The sequence below is a fragment of the Mustela putorius genome, unplaced genomic scaffold (genome assembly GCF_011764305.1).
Source record: "Mustela putorius furo isolate JIRA1106 unplaced genomic scaffold, ASM1176430v1.1 tig00003942_pilon_pilon_pilon, whole genome shotgun sequence".
Taxonomy (NCBI): Eukaryota; Metazoa; Chordata; class Mammalia; order Carnivora; family Mustelidae; genus Mustela; species Mustela putorius.
Genome location: NW_025422087.1, coordinates 342,177 through 362,882, shown reverse-complemented (window position 1 = coordinate 362,882; position 20,706 = coordinate 342,177). Strand labels below are relative to the sequence as shown.

General features: G+C 39.9%; 1 protein-coding gene across 4 annotated transcripts in view; it reads left to right on the top strand.

The window, feature by feature from the left end:
• The first annotated feature begins 10,030 nt into the window (after positions 1-10,030).
• CDK8 (cyclin dependent kinase 8) overlaps positions 10,031-20,706 on the top strand; it is a 136,091-nt gene continuing 125,415 nt past the window's right edge. Inside the window, exon 1 of one of the 4 annotated variants that reach the window (XM_045069518.1) lies at positions 10,031-10,883. In XM_045069518.1, the coding sequence (XP_044925453.1) occupies positions 10,756-10,883 (128 nt within the window). In that variant the 5' untranslated portion in view covers positions 10,031-10,755. The remainder of the gene's footprint in view (positions 10,884-20,706) is intronic. The other 3 variants (XM_045069517.1, XM_004781478.3, XM_004781477.3) reach the window with 3 other exon arrangements.

The window sequence follows — 20,706 nt, the reverse complement described above, 5'->3', positions numbered from 1 at the left end:
GAGCCTACCATTTTCTTTCCTTGGTACATCAGTGGTGCCCAGCAGTAGCCATCCAATTCCACCGCCCTTATAATAACTGCTTCCTCCATACCTCTCGAATGCCAGACAACCATCCACCTGCAAAACACACCAGATTCCCACAGGGCAAAACCTCAGGCACTGCACTGTTTCATGCACCAGGACTGTCCAAACTCCACCAAGTTTTGTGAATTTTCCCCTGACCATTCCCGCAGTAGGTAACGCAGCTCTGAAAGGTCATCCTTGCTTGCTGGGATTCCTCCAGCTAGTAACTATCTTAGGTTGGATTCCCCAGAAACAGAGCAGGGTCAGTGATTTATTGATGGAGTGTTCTTCAGGAAAACCTTTCACTAGCGAGGGAAGACAGACAGGAAAGAGAGCAAAGTTGAGCAATGATGGGCTAATGCCTAGCCTAGCTCGATTCTTTTATTTGGGAAAAATCGATCCTGTCTCTCTCTGCCAAGCTAACTCTTTTAGGACTCATGAGCTCTGACATCTCCCTCAAAATATTCGCTGACTCTTTGACCTTGGTTACGTTTTCCTTCTCTGTGATCTTATAGGAACCCATAGTAACCAGTGTCTTTCACTTATCACGTAATTAATTGTCTTCCAACTTGTTTGAGGAAGAGAAAAGATAACAATTTTCCAAAACACCTGTGGTACTCCACTCTCTGAGGATCTTAATATGCCTTAATTGGGATATTACATGGGAAAATTGGAATATAACATGGGAAATCCACAAGTCTAGTGTGCAATTAGGACTAAGGAGACTGAACTAGACTATGATGTGCTTGGAGCAGTTTTCTGGTCCTATTCCTCTTGATATTTCCAGGGTCTACCTCAGTATCTGTGGAAGCCATACAATAATATTGAATAGATGAATAAATGATTGAAAAAAGTAGAGCAGGGCGCCTACAGTGGGTTAAGCCGCTGCCTTCGGCTCAGGTCATGATCCCAGGGTCCTGGAATCGAGTCCCGCATCGGGCTCTCTGCTCAGCAGGGAGCCTGCTTTCCTCTCTCTCTCTCTGCCTGCCTCTCTGCCTACTTGTGATCTCTGTCTGTCAAATAAATAAATAAAATCTTTAAAAAAAAAAGGTAGAGCAATAAGTGCAATTTCTTCCCTACTTATGATGCAAACTGATGTTTAACAGTATTAAATCACATTTATAAATAAAGTTGACCTGGGTCAACTTTAAAATAAAATTAAATAAATAATTAAATAAATAAAATAAAAAATAAAGCAAACTTTCCATTCCTGTGATCACAAATATCCCCAGAAGAGGTAAAGTTACCAAATTCTACTCAGACTTAGAAAAAGATAGCTCTGGTAAATCAGTGGAAGAGTAAGGCATATCTATGTTGCTGGAAGAGGCAAGAGAACAGGGATGGACAAGTTCATAAGGAGATAAGGTCAGTGGGAAAGGAAATAAACATTTAGGAATACCCTCCGTGTTCCAGAAAACATACCAGCTGTTTTCATAGCAGCTAGAAGGCCACAGTATACAATAGGAGCTCAGTAAATATTGTCACAGGAATAATGGGGTGGGATGGAGCAGAGGGTAGATGGGAGGGGGAATGACTCCTGTGTAAGAAATAGTCTACACATGCCCTGTTGAGAACTGTCTTTTTAAAATATCAAGGGAGCCACTGGGTGGCTCAGTTGGTTGAGAATAGGTGCAGTCAGGTTCTAAGGGCTGTGAGATCAAGGCCTAAGGCAGGCTCTGAGCTCAGCAGGGAGTCTGCTCAAAATTCTCAATCCCTGGGCGCCTGGGTGGTTCAGTGGGTTAAGCCGCTGCCTTCGGCTCAGGTCATGATCCCAGGATCCTGGGGTTGAGCTCCGCATGGGGCTCTCTGCTCAGCAGGGAGCTTGCTTCCCTTCCTCTCTCTCTGCCTGCCTCTCTACTTGTGATCTCTCTCTGTCAAATAAATAAATAAATAAATATCTTAAAAAAAAAAATTCTCAATCCCTCTGCACCTCCCTCCCTCTTTAAAATAAGTAAATCTTTAAAATATGAAGGACATTATATCTGGAAAGAACTAAAGTGAACTGGACTGGGAATGAGGAGAATAGGAGACAAGAACTTAAATCTGGAAGTGCTGGAAATTCATTTCAATAAGCATTGTTTATGATTCAGAACGCATATTCTAGAGAAAGCATGCATATAATTCCCAGCCTAGTCCCCAAATTCACATTTAATCTGTAGTGAATCTAAATTATTAATTGTCCAAATATGGGTTTTACTTCCTGTGATCAGAGGTGGCTACTATAAAAATACTGCAGGGAGAGAAGTGGGGAGAAGAAGGGGATATTCTGACAGTCACTTAGAAATGAGGTTTCTTTTTAAGATTTTATTTATTTATTTGAGAGAGAGTGAGCAAGAGAGACATCATGAGCAAGGTGGAGGAGCAGGAGGAGAGAGAGAAGCAGACTCCTTGCTGAGCAGGGAGCCCAGAACCCTGGGCTCATGACCTGAGCCAAAGGCAGACGCTTAACTGACTGAGTCACCCAGGCACCCCAGAAATGAAGTTTCTAACCTAAAAATAGATTGTGTTTGAAAATGTGTAAATTGTTTATCAGAACTCAGAACTCACTTAATTAAAAAGAAAAGTATACATGGTGGTTCAGTTTCTTACTACAATGCTTAACTGGTAAATTGGTTGAAATTAAATTTTTAAAAATTTGATTTGACTCCCCTACTGTCCTTGCCCTGTAAGTTTATTTTGTTGTTGTTCTTGTTGTTCCTTCTTTTACATCTACGACCTTGGACCAATTACTTAATCTCTACATGCCTCCATGTTCTAAACTGTAAAATGAGGATGACCACAGGACCTACTTAATTCTGAGGATTAAATGACTTCATGCCTTGCACATAGAAAATATTCAAGAAATAATAGCTGTTACATCTATTATCATATTATTGTCTGTTTATGGTGGGCTATCTCAAGGCAAAACCTTAGACCAAGATGTATGTAAAAATACTTTATTTCAGAAGTATTTCCTGGGAAAAACCAGTAAGGGTATAGGGGAATGGAACTGGAAATGAAAGGAGCTTAAGTAAGGAATGCTATGCCAACTTTGACCTAAATTCATAGACACGGGAGATAATGTAGGTTACCACTACATTGTCCCAGTCAGAGGCTATGAGAGCTGGAGTAGTCATACTTGTACCTATAGTTATTAAGTTAAGGCGGGGGTGGCTTAATTCGCAGGTACTTTAGTTTTGCAGATGAAAAGTAAGATGGGTTCCAATAGCCTAAGAGTAGCCCCACATGTAGCCCCAGGTCAGTGCTCTGAAAGGTCATCTGCTACAACATTATCATCATTATCATCATCACTACCTCCCATCAGACACACAATGGTATATAGTATAAAAGGCATTGAGTCATGTTCTGGGGATTAAAAAAAAAAATCCTGTCCTTCTACCCATTAGAATTCTTCTGAAGATACAGGATAAATACACAAAGGTATAAGAAGTATGTGCCAAATGCCAAGTAAGTGTAAACAAGGTACTGGCTATGAGTATATCAGTTTTGGGTGATAAGGAAAGACGTTAGTAGAACCTGAGTTGAATCTCAAAGAGTGGGTAGGGTGTAGACAAGTAAAGAAAAAAAAGTTGGGGGTGTTGATGAAGAAAGGAGTGGAATGATGAATGTTTTAGGGAGAATCAACAAACTTTTCTAATGCGGTGGTTCACAGCCTTGAATGCGCATTACAATCACCAGGGAGCTTTAAAAGTCCCACTGCCCAGCTGTAGCCCAGATCAATTACGTGTGAATTGCCGGGGTGATTGGCCCAGGTATTTCCAAAGGACAGCCAAGACTGAGGACCACTGTTTTATTTTTTTTTTAATTTTTATTTTTAAAAGATTTTATTTATTTATTTGACAGAGACCACAAGCAGGCAGAGGCAGGCAGAGAGAGAGGAGGAAGCAGGCTCCCTGCCAAGCAGAGAGCCTGATGTGGGGCTTGATCCCAAGACCCTGGGATCATGACCTGAGCTGAAAGCAGAGGCTTTAACCCACTGAGCCACCCAGGTGCCCCAGGACCACTGTTTTAAATTGACCAGGAAACAGCTTATGAGAAACTGGCTAGGAGTTACACTAGAGATACAGATGAGCTCAGATTGTGGAAATTTTGGCTATGCAGAGCTAATTACTTTAATCTCACTCTAACGTTTCTAGTGCAAGCTGCCTTAACGCATTTTTCCTAAGTCAGGAGAAAATAAATACAGAGCTTGGAACATTAGATGAAGGAGTTTGAACTTCATGCTGTCGGCAGTGAAAGGTCACACAGGGTCCTTGAAGATTTTTGAGCCCAAGAATGATGTAAATAAAACAACATTTTAAAATTTAAACAGGATGTAGAGTTTTGGAGCAAGAACAATATTTGATGGAACTTGACCTTGGCTGGTAGGGGGAAGGGCTACTAAAGGAGAAAAAGTTCCAGAAGTTCCGAGCATGAAGTTGCATGGAAACAAATAGCCTCGGGTATCAAGTATCAGGTGGTTGCAGAGGTGACCTAACCATGTTTATGTGAGAAAAGGGAGCTATGTGGTTCACCGGAGAGCCATGTTTGTACAGGAACCAGCCAGAAAAAACTTGGCTTTTCTGGTGAGTGGACCTGAATAACAGTGCAGCTAGCTATAGGGTGAAATATATTGGAATGAGAAGCGAGAATAATATTTGAAGCCTTGAAATACTGAACACAAAACTAAACTGTGTTCCTATAGATCACTTGCTACACTGTTGTGTAGCAAAATATACTTTGCACTGAAAAACAGAAAGTACCATGCTTACTCCAAGAAAAAAGACATCCAATAGAAGAAAAAAGGACAAGATTACAATATTGTTTATAATTTAAAGAGGCAAATTTCCCTTAATTCTTAGAGAACCCAAGAGCAGAATTTCATTGACAAATCTGCGACATTTTCAGTTTGGGATGCCCTTATCGGTCTCTGTAATGGGAATCTGTTAGCTAAGAAAAGAAGAAATAATTTTTTTTAATTTTTTATTTCTTTTCAGCATGAGAGTATTCATTGTTTTTGTGCCACACCCAGTGCTCCATGCAACCCATGCCCTCTCTAATACCCACCACCTGGTTCCCCCAACCTCCCCCCGTCCCCCGCCCTTTCAAAACCCTCAGATTGTTTTTCAGAGTCCATAGTTTCTTCTGGTTCACCTCCCCTTCCAATTTAGAAGAAATAATTTTTAACCTATTATTTATATTATTTCTTCAGCTGTCTGTTTTACTTAGTATGTATTTGATGGATTCTTCTTACCATACATAGATATGAAAGAAGCCAGGAATGAAGGTAATTATTTTTTAAATTATCCTACAAAAAAGTTAAGTGAAAAAATTTCAAGCTACCGTTATGCTATAAAAGGGATCCTGTTCTCATTTTCCTCATTTCCCCAGCTTAAATGTCATGGTCTGTCATTTTAACTACTCTATCGCCAATAATTCTAACCTCTGTCGCCTCATCTTCTTTTCATTAAACTCAGCTGGCAAGGCTCTAACCCTGGATGAATGTAACATCTGTCTTTGCCAGGCCTCCACCTGGGTTGCTGAGTGCTGGTGATGAAAGTCTTACAACAGGGCAGATGGATATTGATAAAAATGCATGGCTGCACCTGCAAACGGACCCGAGACTTTGACTGCAAGTCCCACGATGCTATCCTGCCAGCTCTCTCTTTCATTCTACCCAAAGCGTGTTTTAAGCCTATAGTCTTTTCAGACATGAAAAGATCTCACTGATTTCTCCTTCCACTCCTGTCTCCTCACTCACAGAGGTAAATTTTTCTTGTAGCTTATAGAGAAAACCAAAGCCATTTGCAAAGGAACTTGTTCAACTTCTACCAAGTCCACAGATTTATACGTACTCATGAAAGAAACCAAAAAACCGACGGTATTGTACCCTTCCTATAACCAAGAAGGGGAGTATGCTTGCCTCTCTTTGAATCTGGGCTGGTCTTGTATCTTGCTTCGACCTAAACTTATTCCTTGCAAAGTCATTCCTATCTCAATAAGTGGCAGCATCTTCAGGAGTCCTCTTGATTCATTCCTTCTCCTCACAACCAACTGAGCATCAAGTGCCATACCTACTTGTCCATCTGTCTGTCAGTCTCTCTTTCAATCTTGTCTCCTGCAATCCATTGTTAACATAGCAGCTGGGATATGCTTCTTAAAGTATAGATCACATCTGGTGGCTCCCTTGTGTACAACCTTCCAATGACTTCCTATTGCCCTAAAAATAAAATCCAAGCCCCTTATTATGGTCTAAAAGGCCCTGTATAATCTGGTCCCTGCCTACCTCTTTGTATTTCTCTCACACAACCTCCCCCCTAACTCATAACACTCCTATCACATGAGAGTCCTTCCCCAGGGTACCCGGATGGCTCAGTTGGTTGAGCACCTGCGTTTAGCTCAGGTCATGATCCTGGGGTCCTGGGATCAAGCCCTGCATCAGGCTCCCTGCTCAGCAGAGCGTCTGCTTCTCTCTCTCCCCCTTGTCCCTCCACCCTGCTCATGCTCTCTCTCTTGCTCACTCTCCTCAAATAAATAAAATCTTAAAAAAAAAAAAGACTCCTTTCCCAGCTGAAAGCCTTAAAAAAATAAAAAGATTTTATTTATTTATTTGACACAGAGAGAGAGATCACAAGTAGGTAGAGAGACAGACAGTGGAGGAGGGGAAAGCAGGCTTCCCGCTGAGCAGAGAGCCTGATGCGGAACTCCATCCCAGAACCCTGAGATCACGACCTGGGCCAAAGGCAGAGGCTCAACCCTCTGAGCCACCAGATGCCCCCAGCTTAAAGCCTTTGCACTCGCTGTACACCATCCATCCATGTGGATTACCCTGATCTCCCACCTTAGCAGGTTTTTCTCCTCATCATTCAGGTCCCACTTAAGTATTACCTCATCGAATCCTTGACCATCCAGGCAATCTGAAGTAATCTCCTTCGGGCTCACTTTCCATCACACTGCTTTGTTTCAGAAACTTCACTGTATCTAGAGCCTTCTCCCTTCTCCTGTGAGCTCCCCACCCCATCTTCCTCATCCCACTGAATGCAGGAGCTTTCATATTTTTATATGACCCTGCCCCGTGGGTGCACTCCGTGGTTCCAGGAATGGGCCCCCAACCTAGCTGGGCTGGAGTCCTTCCTGTGATTTTTAGAACTGGAGTTGAGAAACAGAGTCAGTTCTTCTCTAATGATAGATGTCTGATGACGAACTCGGCAACTGTTAGTGGTCATCTTTCCAGTCATGTGAAAATGAGTCTATAAGAACAAATCACATTCACATGATGAAGGAGAGAAAGAAAGTTATTTTTGGAAGTGCTTTTCGGTTTTGGTCGTTTCTAAGTTTTAAAATTCAATTATATTCTGGAGTGTTGATTGACCTAACTTGTTCTTTCTTGTGTACAACGCTACTCAAATGTAGATGTTTAATATGTGCTTTTTGACGATGAAGATGCTGAACATTCCACCTGCAGAATGGAAGGTTAGAAACTTTCTGCTTAAAGCGCACTCTAATATCAATCAAGAAAACAAAAGTGGTAGAAATGAGGGGATCAACTCTGAGAAGACCCACTTGGGCTTGTTTGTACATCAGTACATCATGTTATATACAGCATCAAATTCTTTTTGAGCACACTGCAAAAAATACACATTCAGAGGCAAAACAGAGGTAAACTGTTAAATATTTTAAAATGACTGTTCCCCACCCCCCCTTAAAGTCTATTTCAGCCTTTATAGAAATCAATCTAATTCAACAAATGCTAATCAAATATAATTATGCATCCAAGTTCTGGGCACTTTAAGAGATACAGAGATGAGTAAGTCAGAGACTCAGTCATTAAGGTGTTCATTAAAGGACATTTTTTTAAAGTACATAAAGGAAATGGCTAAAATACACAGTAGCTGTGATGTTTCTACATGAGTTACAAATAAAGTATAATGGCGCCAGGGCTGGAGTAGGAGCTGCGGGTGTTTAAAAAAAAAAAAAAAAAAGGATTATATTCAGTTTTAAGAACCAGGAAAAGCTTCATGACTAAGTTAGGCATTTGAGCTGTACCTTGGAGGATGGGTAGGACTGCAAAGGTCAGAGATGGTATGAGGAAGCATCCAGCCTTTGAGGACAGGCCAGACAAAGGCATATTTGGCAGGATCATGAAGAACAATGTGCAACTAATGAACTCCTAGGACTGAGAGTAAAACGACAGAATGTCGGTCTCTTGGCATTGCTATTCACTGGATTTGGGAGGCTTGGGGCACAGTATGATCATTTTCAGAAATTTTAAGTTTGAAATGGCAGCAGAATATTCCCTTAGGCTGAACAGGAGGTAGCTGAAATGTGGGGCTGGTGTTTGGGAGGCATGTTAAGACTGGAGATGTTAAATTTAGAATGTAAATAAAAACCACATTTATGAAAAGCGTGAGCATTATTTGCACATTGTTTGGAATGTGAACCAATGAGGGTCAGAGACTCTGCACCATCATGACCTCCAGTGACCATGTAAAGAGACATGTGATATCAGTATAACCTGAAATTGAAAATCAAATTGAAATGACAGCTCCATGTTCCTGATATGTTCAATTCATTAAAGTAACAGTTAAGTATGAACCCTCATTCTGTGATCTATAGGAAGCCCATTCTAAAAACAGATTCCATTCCTCAAGTTTTTGGAAACATAACATGTGCCTAGCCTTTCCTAGCTCATGGCTAGGAAAAGTGGCTCTGCAGGCCACTTTTTATATTTCATAATTGAATCTCGGGCTTCTGCCCTCTCTTTTCCTCCAAGCATGGACACAGGTAAGACCAGGCCGATAACCTGGAGATGACAGAAGGGCATTACCACACAGAAAAGAAAAACCCAAAATTGAATATTAGATGTTACTTCTCCTAAGACATTGTCCACCCTCCCTCAAAAGTCCCTAATGTCTATCTCTTCCTTAGCTCTCCATCCTGATGCTGTGTTTTGCTTACCTCAAACCACCATATTCTCCCAACCTGGAGTTCAGATCCTCAACTCCACCCTAGCTTCAGAGAGGGAAGAAGGCCGTTTTCAGCCCTAGTCCAAGGCTGGCTTCCTTTCCTGCCCCAGGATTACTGATAGAAATAATGCTGTTAATTAGATTGACTATGATAATACTATTTATGTCTGTGTATATGTATGTGTGTGTGTGTGTATACAAACATATACACACACATCACATTGTACATCTTAAAACTATAGAATTTTTTAAAGAGTGGGGAAAGGGAGAGGGATTTTTTTTTTTTTTTAAAGATTTACGTCTTTATTTGTCAAAGAGAGAAAGAGAGCAAACAGGGAGACAGAGTGGCAGGCAGAGGCAGAAGGAGAAGCAGGCTGCCATCCGAGCAAGGAGCCTGATGTGAGACTTGATCTAAGGATGCTGGTATCACGACCTGATCCGAAAGCACCCGCTTAACCAATTGAGCCACCCAGGAGTCCCGCAGAGAGAGAGAGAATCTTAAGCAGGCTCCACACCCAATGCAGAGCTCAACCTGGGGCTGAATCTCATGACCCTGAGATCATGACCTGAGCTGAAATCCAGAGCCTTTCACTCATGTTTGTAATATGTGTCAATATGTTAGTATCATTATGCAGCCCTTATCAGATTGTGAACGACAAGAATACACCAAATAATATTCCGCGAGGTGTTTACAAACATACAGACTTTTTGATAATGATGATGCCTTTTAGCATCTGGAGTTCGGCAGGGGAACAAAATGTGGTTCTTATGCAAACTAGCCTCCCTCGCACGTAAATTTCTCTGTTTAATTTTATGGCCCAAATCACACTCTAGCGATATTGCAATAAAATAAAAATTGTTTTTCCTCCAAGCTATTGAAACTCAGCTCCCTTTGGACTACTGATCCCAGCATGCAACGTTCCCGTATTACCACTGTGTGGGGTGGAGTCATAGAAGGGGCGGCAACGGCGGTGGCCTGTGCATTCTGGGCATTGTAGTCTAGGGCCCTGGCCGGCGTCGGGACAGTCCACGTGGTGCGTCTGGCGGCAGCTTTGGGCAGTGGCTACCCTGCTTCTTGCACCGTGTCCTCGAGGTGCGGGCTCCGGCGAGACCGGACCGGCGCCGCGGACCAAGCTGCAGGGAGGCCCGGAGGCAACCCGAGCCTTCGCGACGTTTTTGCGACAGCCGTGGCCGTGTTCCGCGAGTCCCCTCCCTCCCTCCTCTCTCTGAGGAGGTACCGGCTGTTGTGCGGCGCTGCCTTTCTGTTTGAGTGTATGGGAGAGAGAGTGAGTGAGTGAGTGAGTGTGAGCGTGTGTGTGAGAGGGTGAGGCGTGAGTGCGAGTGTAAGAGAAGGAGAGCCGGCTGCGGCCGCCCCGCCGCTCCCCGCAGCGGGAGCAGAACGCGCGGCAAGAGCGAGCAGGAGAGCCGGCGCCCCGGGAGCCCGCGGGGACAAGGGCAGAGACGCCGCTCCCCACCCCCAGCCCTCGTCCCTCTGCTCTCCTTCGCCCGGGGGAACCTCCCCGTCCCCCCACGCTCTCGGCCGGCCTCTGCCCCGCTATCCCCCTGGATGTCCCCGGCGCTCTCGCGGGGCCTCCTCCTGCTCTTGCCGCATCAGTCGGGCTGGTGCTGCGGCCGCCGGGTGTAGAGCGGGCGGGTTCCCGGGGGCTGCGGCTGCCGGAGCTTCCCCGGTCCCCACCCCTGTCCCCCGGCCCCCCGACCCAGCTCCCCGGCCCCGGAGGCTGTGACAATGGACTATGACTTTAAAGTGAAGCTGAGCAGCGAGCGGGAGCGGGTCGAGGACCTGTTTGAATACGAGGGCTGCAAAGTTGGCCGAGGCACTTATGGTCACGTCTACAAAGCCAAGAGGAAAGATGGGTGAGTGTTTGTGTCTTTGCCAGTGTCCGCGCTGGGCGGCGCTCCCGCAGGCCGAGGCAGGTAGCCCGGAGGGAGAGCGGGGCGCCGGCGTGCCGGTCTCCCACTTCCTCGACACCAGCATCTGGCCCTGCTAGCCAGGTTTGGGGAGGAAGTGGTGTACGAGGGATCCAAACCCACTCGGAATCCTGCGTGCTGCTGCTGCTTCTGTGTTCTACTTTGGTGGCGAATAGGGAAAAGGAGCTTCTACTCCATGGGCTGTATACTTTTCAAGGGTTTCGGTTATAGATTAAAAAAAAAAATTGTAGTAAAACGTCAGTTTAAATGATTTTCGGCGGGGGGTTTCGATTTATTATGGTAACCTTCTAGGAGATTTCCTCACGCCTCTGGAGTGACATCCATCAGTCTGGAAGGGAAGCTGTGATCCTTTCCCCCACCAGTTTGTAATTGATTTATTACCAAATTTGGATTTTATTTGGGGGAAAGAAAGCAGCAAGTAAATGTGATGCTGAAGAGTTCTCCGTAGTGATGATCTGTAACATAAATGTAGCAGTTGCTATTTAGATATCATTAACCTGTGAGTTTTAGATAGAACAATGGGGGTTTGGTGCAGGGTGGGTGGTGGGGAAAAAGGCAAGGGACAAATAGGGACTATTTTGTTCAGGCCTGTTCCCCCAAAATTTAGCAGTTGGCAGTGAACTGTAAATAGCCTCTTTGCTTTAAATATTTTCCCCTAGAAATAACTTAATTAAGTCTATGACTGATAATGCTCCCAATTTAGTTTCTTAAGCAGGCAAGTGAAGTGTTCATTTTTTCCTTTGTCAGTAGATGAATGTCGTGTAATATTGACAAAAGAGAAGGCAATTCTTAGTTGAGGGGAAGATATATTTTATTAACTCCTTGTTTTCCTCTTGTTAAAACGTATGTTGTCTCTGTTGCCTTTGACAGTATAGAAAATTGCTCGGAAGATAATGTCAGAGCTTATTATATAATCTTGAGATTTCAGTGTAAACAAAGTAGGTTTACTTGAATATCACTGTTAATTTGTTAGCTGCTATTCAAGGTTTAAAATAATTGCTTTTTTTTCCCACATTAGGTAGGAGGGTATGTTCACAACTATATTAGCACTGAAAAAATGAAACCATTCATAAAGCCGAAGTAAGTTGGGGGAGCCATATTTATAAATATTTTAATATTCTGGATACTGGAAAAAGAAGTGTTTATTTTAATTCAACATTTTTCTTAGATTTAGTGAGATCTTTTTAAAATAAAAAGGGACTTTTAGAGGAAGATAGTGATTCTAATAAATTGGGTATGTGCATTTCAGTGTTAATATGGAGCAGTAAAAGCAGGACAGATATCTGTAAAAGCTTCGGATTTGAAAACTTGATACTCTGTGTGCTGCAGATATTTAAAAGTACTTCTTAGTGGAATGGATAATCTGGTGACATTTGAGAAATCAGCGTCTGGAGATACCTACCGTTGACTCTGTTCTTTATACTTTTTATTGAAGAATTCCAGCATATTTTAAAAATGATCCTCATATAATATTTTTCCAAAAGCCTTAAACCATCTCCCTTTCCCCCAATATTATGTAATTTGGGGCATATTCAGAAAATCCCCAATCCCATGAGATTAGGCATAGTAGTATATTTGACTAGTCTGTCATCTGTTTTATAAAATTCTGGTGACTGGAAATTATTTTAATCTCTGAGAGAAGCCAGTTCTGTTTTCATAAATTACCGGTTTAAGCTAATAAAACATACATTTATTAACTTTGATTTTGTATTTTATTTTAAAACTATGGTATTTTTTATTGGCAAGTGGTACTTATAACCACATTTTATATCTCATGGTTAGGTTTATTTTAGACCAAGAGTAATTTTAGAAGAATTAAACAACTTAAAAATAGCCAAATGTATATAGTATGTGAACACTTCTTAGTCATTTTTGATAGCTAAAAAGTAGCATTGCTTATTGGAAAAAATAACTTTATTTTTAATTCTTTAGGCTTGTTTTCTAGCAACCTTTAATGATTTTGTTTATAAGATGAACCTTAAAAAAATAAAAAAGCATCAAATGTCAAGAGAGTTTTAAAATTAATTAAGACAGTTTTTGTTTTCCAGAGGGAATATTTTTGGTTTGGCTTCTTATAACCTCACTCTGGTAAAATACAGCTTTATATTTATGAGGTTCTTTTGATCTTATGTCAGTGAAATGTAATTTAATGCATTTTAGTCCTGGTAAAATAAAATTTGTGGCTGTTTAATCTTTGTAAAAAGATGATGATGAAATAATTTGTTTCTAGTATTGATTTACTTTCAAATTAAATTATACATTCTGTAACTGAAATTGCAGTTTTACTCTAGGAACCCAGAGAATAAGACCTTCAAAGAGAATCCAGAGATTTACAATAAAATAGGTTTTGTTTAGACATATTTTACTATTAAAATTAACGTATGTAAATGTTATATCCTTTCAGTTTTTCAACAAGCATCACAGAACATGAATACATAGTAAAAGAATTTAAACCAGATGACTTAGCTTCTTAAATTATTTTTAGGAAACAAAACAGCTCAAAAGGTTGTTGCTTTGACTTAAAGAATTAATACTGTCCTGCTAGTATCCTATACTTATGATAAACTCTGCATTATAGGGAATGTGGGGAAGGAGGAAATACTTTATTTGAGGCATGAATATATGTATCCATAAAGGTCTTTTTATAATTGTGTTAATTTCAGAGTTAAAACATAAGTACACAATAAATCTTGGAAATAATTTGTTCTCACTGTCACCATAAATGAGATCGAGTGTGTCCTTTGTGTCTGAACACCAAAAGGGTACTCAGTAGGAAGCAAGGAGATTCATTTTCTTTCTGAGACAATTGCATTTCCTTTCGCAGAATTTAGGCAGCCAAACTCATTTTGTCCAAAAAATGGAAAGGTGCAAGAAGACAGAAAACAATTTGTATTTTTAAATTCTAAACTCTCATTATAGGGAATGGACATTTCTAGAATTTAAAAATCAATTTGAGATAAGAGTTTGATCTCTATAAAAGAAAAGCAAAAGGAATTCTCTTGAACAGTGTTGTCAGTTTGCTACACTCTATGTTCAGAAGAACAGATAATATATAATTGGGATTGTGTGTGTTTCTGTGAGAGAGAGTAAGAACTATAAAGAAAACTTTTGTTGGGGCACTTTTGTAGGCAACCCTCAGATTAGTAGGCAGTAATATTGATAACAACTAAATTATTGAATAAGATCTAAGTTCTTGGCAAAGTCCTTTACGTTTATCATCTGTTTAACCCTCATGAATACCATATCAGGTCAGTTCTGTTTTTCAGTTTTACAGGTGAGGAAACTGTAAGAAAGTTTAAATTAGTTAGAAAGGTTAAATTTGTCAGTGGTCATACAACTGATTAAATGTCAGAGCTGCAGTTAGGGGTTACAAAGAGGTCTCTTACTCCAGAGCCCATGTGCTTAATCATTATGCCTTATATAATTAATATATTAAGGTAAATATAAACCTAGACATGGAGATTTGGTGTTTTAATGGGTCATTCAGAAAACATGAATACCTTATCATAGGACTAGGTTTTTCAATTAACTGGTATACTTTTTAAATATATTTCTGAACAGCCTGGTTTTTCCCAGTGCCACGAGTATGTATGTAGGTATGTGGGTGTATCTATACATACACACATACATTTTATGTGTATAAATATACACACACATACATATACATGTGTGGAGGGAGAATCTAACTCTAATAAGGCATGTTATGATAAGACAGTTCTTAATCTAGTGGGAAAAACTCTTGAATCCAAACTCAAAGTCAGTTTTCTAGTCGGGGAGACTAGAAAACTGACTTTGAGTTTGGATTCTGCCTCTGCTTACCAGTATGACTTGCCTTTTGTAGCCCTTGGTTTACTTATTTGTAAGAGTAGAGGATTTGAGTTGAAAATTTTAAGGTCTTTCCTAGTATTATGATTTCAGAAAGTAAAAATTATGAATATAAAATATAATACTTTTGCAAGATGAGGTAAACAGCCACTAAAATTTTACTTTAGACAATGATATATATATATTTTTAAGATTTTATTTATTTATTTGACAGAGAGATACAAGTAGGCAGAGAGGCAGGCAGAGAGAGAGAGGGGGAAGCAGGCTCCTTGCTGAGCAGAGAGCCTGATGTGGGGTTCAATCCCAGGACCCTGAGATCATGACCTGAGCCAAAGGTAGAGGCTTTAACCCACTGAGCCACTCAGGCGCCCACATTTTTATGTTTCTTGTGTCACGTCTTACTGTGGGTTCTCGCCAACTGGCTAAAAGAAGTTAGGTCAACTTCCAAAGACTTACCGGCTACTTTACCTGCCTTATACTGCTATAGCATTCCATCATCTTTAGCTCTGCAGTTGTTGGGATTTATAGGCTAGTGCTTGCTTCCACTTCTGTGAACCATTCATTTGGTGGCTAGCACAAGGGACTCTTCTGATCTAGTCTGCATGGGAGCTTTAATTCAGTTTTAATTCCTTAATTATGATCAGAACTTGGTGGAACCCTTTGTTTCCCCTGAAGGAATCTAATAGTTTTTCTTCCAGATATTACTGAATTCTGTATCTGTGTTCAATTTGTTTTAAATATTTCTTTAGATGTCAGAAATGCCAAGATACAAAATGTATACCCATTGTTGGGGATTTTGCATGCCCAATAAGGAGTATTCCTTATAACTTTTTAAAAATGAGATAGAAAGGGACTAGCAAAGTATTTACTATGCACTTTATGTCTGCTTACTGTTGACTTTATCTGCCCTGGGTATTCAGTGCATTCAGAGCCACTGGTTGAAACCACTTTGAGGTTTCATGTTTAAATTCCATTTTGTTAGTAGCAAGACTGGCAAATTAATTAATCTGTAATTTGTTTATTTGATTTTTAGTTTTGCTCTTTCTTTGAACATTTGAAGAAATCTGTTCAGTCATTCATTAACCAATATTTATTGGACCCCTTTATATGCTGAGCACTGTCTAAAGTATTGGGAATACAAAGATGAGTAAAATATTTCATTATTTGAGGAGGTATCTACTGGGGAAACCAATGTAAATAAACTGCAGCAATGTAATAAGCACTATAATAATTAATACAAGGTGCGATTGGAACCCAGAAATGGATAGCTCCAACTGTTTAGGGTTTTCAAGGAAAGCCTTTCAAAGATGGCAAAATTTTGTTTGACTTGATGGGGAAGATCTCATCAGAAAGGGTGTTTTAAGATGACTGGGATAAAGAAGGGTGCTTTCTTATTGTCTGCTTACAGACCCCAGTAGATTTTGTGTGTTTGAATTTTTCTTCTCACACATTACCTCCCCACACCTTTTCGCCTTTGAGCTCCTGCTGTGCGTGTTGTATTATGTACACACACTACAGATGGTCCATTGTACCCACCGGACATGATGACGTTTCCGTTACTTAACAGCAAACACCTTAATTCTCTGTGTGGCCGTTTTCCATCACAAGAATGTTGCTGAATCAGAGTATGGGCAGCCTCTGAAATTCAGCTGTCTGATTTAAGAATGATCTCTCATAGGTAAAGCTCCCATGGCAAAACTCCATTTTGATTATAACTCTAATAGCAGGTGATTTTAGCGTGGTCTCACCTCCATGAGGAGTAGGAAGCCAGAATTTTCTATGCTGCAAGATGGTGGTGACAACAGATTGGAGGGGGAATTTCTGTTGTTGGAATCTGATGTATGAAGAGATGGGAGGGAGGTGGGGAGATGGCTTCCAGCAGGCTGGATTTCAGCTAGAAAAATAGAAATAATGACAGATTATGATAAATTACTGTAGGCATTTGCAAACTTACCTGCTTTTTCAAAAATTATTTCTCTTAGCAAATGTGGTCAGAATTATCATGTATAAACATTTGAAATATGACCCATATGTAAGTTGCAACTGTGTGTACTAAATCAGTGTTGAGAAACAGATATTCTCCGTGGCTGGTGTCATCTTTCTTGTAGTGCCTTTTGCTGTTGAATCCAATCCTCATTGTCTATTCTTTTTTAAATTCTTTTTCTGTTCTTAGCTAGAGAATGAAAATCCTACTGTCCTTTCTTCCTTCAGAACAGTTTGTAAATCCTTTCCTTCACACAGCTTAGGTAGGCCTTGGTCATCTCTTTGTTACTTAGAAACTACTAAGATATTTTTTGTCTTTAGGTATCTCTTATTACTTCAAGAAAGTTCTTGATGTTGTCACTAAAAAGTGACCTTCAGCTATTATTTTGATCTTGATGCTTGAAGACCCATTAGTGTCATGATTCTCAAGGTTCTTAAGTACAGTTGTTGTCAAAGTCACAAAACCATCCATTTGTAGTAAGCTGCCTTTACTGACGGAATTAATGTCATGTCCTTCAGATGTGTTATGGCAGGAAAAATTTTTTTTAAAATTGAGATATGTTACATACCATAACAGTCACCCTTTTACTTTATTTTTTAAGATTTTATTTATTTACTTGACAGAGAGAGAGAGAGAGCGTGAGCGAGTGCATGGCAGGCAGAGGGAGAAAGAAGCAGGGTTCCCACAGAGCCAGGAATCCGACTCAGGGCTCTATCCCAGGACCCTGGGATCATGACCTGATGACCCTTAATGACTGAGCCACCCAGGTGCCCCTCATTCACCTTTTTAAAGTATACAATCCGCTGCTTTTTAGTATGTTTCCAAGGCTGTGCACTTACTTCCCCTATCTAATACCAGAACATTTTTATTATTCCAAAAAGAAGCCCCCTATCAGTTAGCCATCACTGCACATCCTTGTCTTTCCAGCTTCTGGCAACCACTAATATACTTTTTCTATGGATTTGGCTATTGTGGACATTTCATATAAATGGAATTATACAGTGTGTGGCTTTATTTTGTTTTTTACTTAGCATAATGTCTATAAGGTTCATCTGTGTTGTGCATGTATCAGTATTTCATTGCCTTTATGGTTGAATAATATTGCATTGTATGGATATAACACATTTTGTTTACTCATTCATCAGTTGGTGGACATTTGTGTTATTTCTACTTGTGCTGAAAATTTTATCTCCCAACTGGAGTGGGTTCTAACATTTAGGTTCGGAAATCCTAACTGCTTTATCTTAACATACAACTCCAATAATTCCCTCTTCACTCATCACTCCACACAACATATTCAGTCCTTCATAGAGGTATTATGTAACTACTTCAGTGTATATGTGGTTAATGTTTATATGTCCTTTGGGTCTTTCTGGTGAATGTTTATGGGTTAGATATTATAGATTTCCTCTAGGGCAGTAATTGTGTTCCCCTCAGTTCCTGGCACTTTGCCAAATGTTGACAGGTATTGAATTTTTTTTTATTTTTGGTGTACATGAAATTCATAGTTGAAAGTCTTCCTTTTAAGTTCGCTGAAATTAAAAACTTGAGCATATTATAGGACACTAAAAGAAGAGCATCTTATGAAAATACTCAGACAAGCAAAGTTTGAAACCAGGAAAAGAATTGAAGAAACCCAAAAGCCAGAGGCAGGGCAAACTTTGTTAATCATCTGAACCAAATATAAGTCCCAGGTATTTGAAAAATTGAACCATTACAAAGGATAAAGATATTTTCTGAAATATACCTTGTAAATAAATCAATTTAAGAGGGGATCAAACCTATATTTATAAATTTAAGGAAAATATAATTAGTCTTGGGACCAGAGTTGACATTTTTGTTTAAATTCCATGGTTATTTGATATTTGAAGTTTAATTTTGTTGTATGAATACAAAATTATTTAGGCTACTACTACTCGAGGTAACTCAGTTTCTCCTCTCCCTAGACAGTTCTTTAAAATCTATAGTTTTATTATATCTCACGAATTGTAACAAATAATCATTCCAAGGAGAGGAATTCTTGACATCATGATGCAGGGCTCAGTCTGTATGTTTCTAGACATCTGTATTTAGAGGCTGTTCAGAGAACTAAAGGGATTAAGAAAAAACTAAAACTTGTCCATCAGTGATATTATATTTTATGTTAAGCAAGTCATATTTCTGGGGAAAGCAGAGTTAAGTATTGAAAAAATGATTTTTATAAGGCTTCTGTTTTAAGGAAAGCCAATTGTGAAAATTTAAGTTCATATAGAATAAATTTATGTGGAGTTTTTTTTTTTTTTTTCATTTTCTTTAACTACATGAGCTCTCCTAGTGTATCATGGGACTCAGTTTGCAAAAAATTCAGTTCATATGCAATTTTTAAAATAATGTCAAGCTTATAATTTGTTTTCTAATGCTAACTTAACATTGAAGATCCTTTTAAATGTAAAATCAGATCATTCAGATATCTGACATTTCATTATAGTTCCTCTTTAGCTGTAGTTGTTTGTTTTGTTTTCTTTTTGGTAAAATTTTTAAAAATGTTTTTAATTTATTTGGTGACTATTTGCTGAACATCTAATATGCCAGGTTCTGTGCCAGATATGGGTGATTCAGCAGTCAATAGGCCATTGGTCCTTAGGGAACTTACAGACTTTTGAGGGATACAGGCAAGTAAAAAGGTAATTAAAGCATAGTGGGATAGGGCTGAGATAGGGGAAAATATATAGTTTGCCATATGGGTACCTGATCTGCTCTTGGGGGTTTAAGGATGATATTTCAGTTGCGACTTGAAAGATAATTAGAAGTTACACAAGTGAATGGGCAGTACATAAGAGTGAGTGAGTGTTGGGGAGTTACTGTGCAAGCTAGAGGGGTAGCATCTGGTTCTGGAAATTCTTTTTTTTTTTTTTTTTTAGATTTTATTTATTTATTTGACAGACAGAGATCACAAGTAGGCAGAGAGGCAGGCAGAGAGAGAGAGAGAGAGAAAGAAGCAGGCTTCCTGTGGAGCAGGGAGCCTGACGCGGGGCTCGATCCCAGGACCCTGAGATCATGACCCGAGCCGAAGGCAGCAGCCCAAACCACTGAGCCACCCAGGCGCCCCTGGAAATTCTTTATAAAGGAAGGGGCTTCTATTTTGTTGAAAAGGGAGTGTGGTAGGGGTTGTATGGTGTGTAATAAATTTTAACTTAAATTATTTATTTGAATTGATCTCAGAAACTTTGTATCATGTTGTAGGTGGGAAGGCTAAAGTTCTCTTCAGGACCCTTTGGAACCACCTCCGAGTAGCATTTATAGAGATATGAAGGAAAGATAGTATAGTGAGGGAATTGAAAGGATTTCAGTGCCAGATCTTAGAGAGTAGTAACAGGTGAGGTGAGAAGTATAAAAAATTAAGTTGGAGAAGTAAGTGGAGTCTTGGAAATCATGTCATGGACTTCGTACTTTATTCTGAAGACAATGAGGACCATTTGTAGGATTTTAAATAGATAGTAACAAGTTCAGATTAATCATTTTTAAAAGATTGCTTGGCAACACATTCAGAATAACTACAGGGAACATGGGGTAAGGAGAATGTGACAGTATTCTAGGTGAGAGAGGCTGGAATTAGGAAATGACCCAGAGAATGAGGAACAATTGAAAGGACTTGTTAATTTCTTGGAAGTGAGAGAGGAGGAAAGGAAGAACCATGGATGAGGCTTAGGTTTCTGGTGTGAGCAGCAGCATATTGCCGTTCACACAGATAGCCAAAACAGTAAGAGGAGCAAGTTTGTTTTGTTGTATTGAATTTTGTGTACCTGTTAAACATCTAAGAAGAAATGTTCATTAGGCAGATACATGCGAGAGATAGATCTGGGTAGAGGTAAACTTGGGAGTTACCAGGTACTTGAAGCTTCGAGCGATCTTAAAATTGTCTAGGGAAAGTGTAGAATGAGAAGAGGTCCTAGGTTAGAA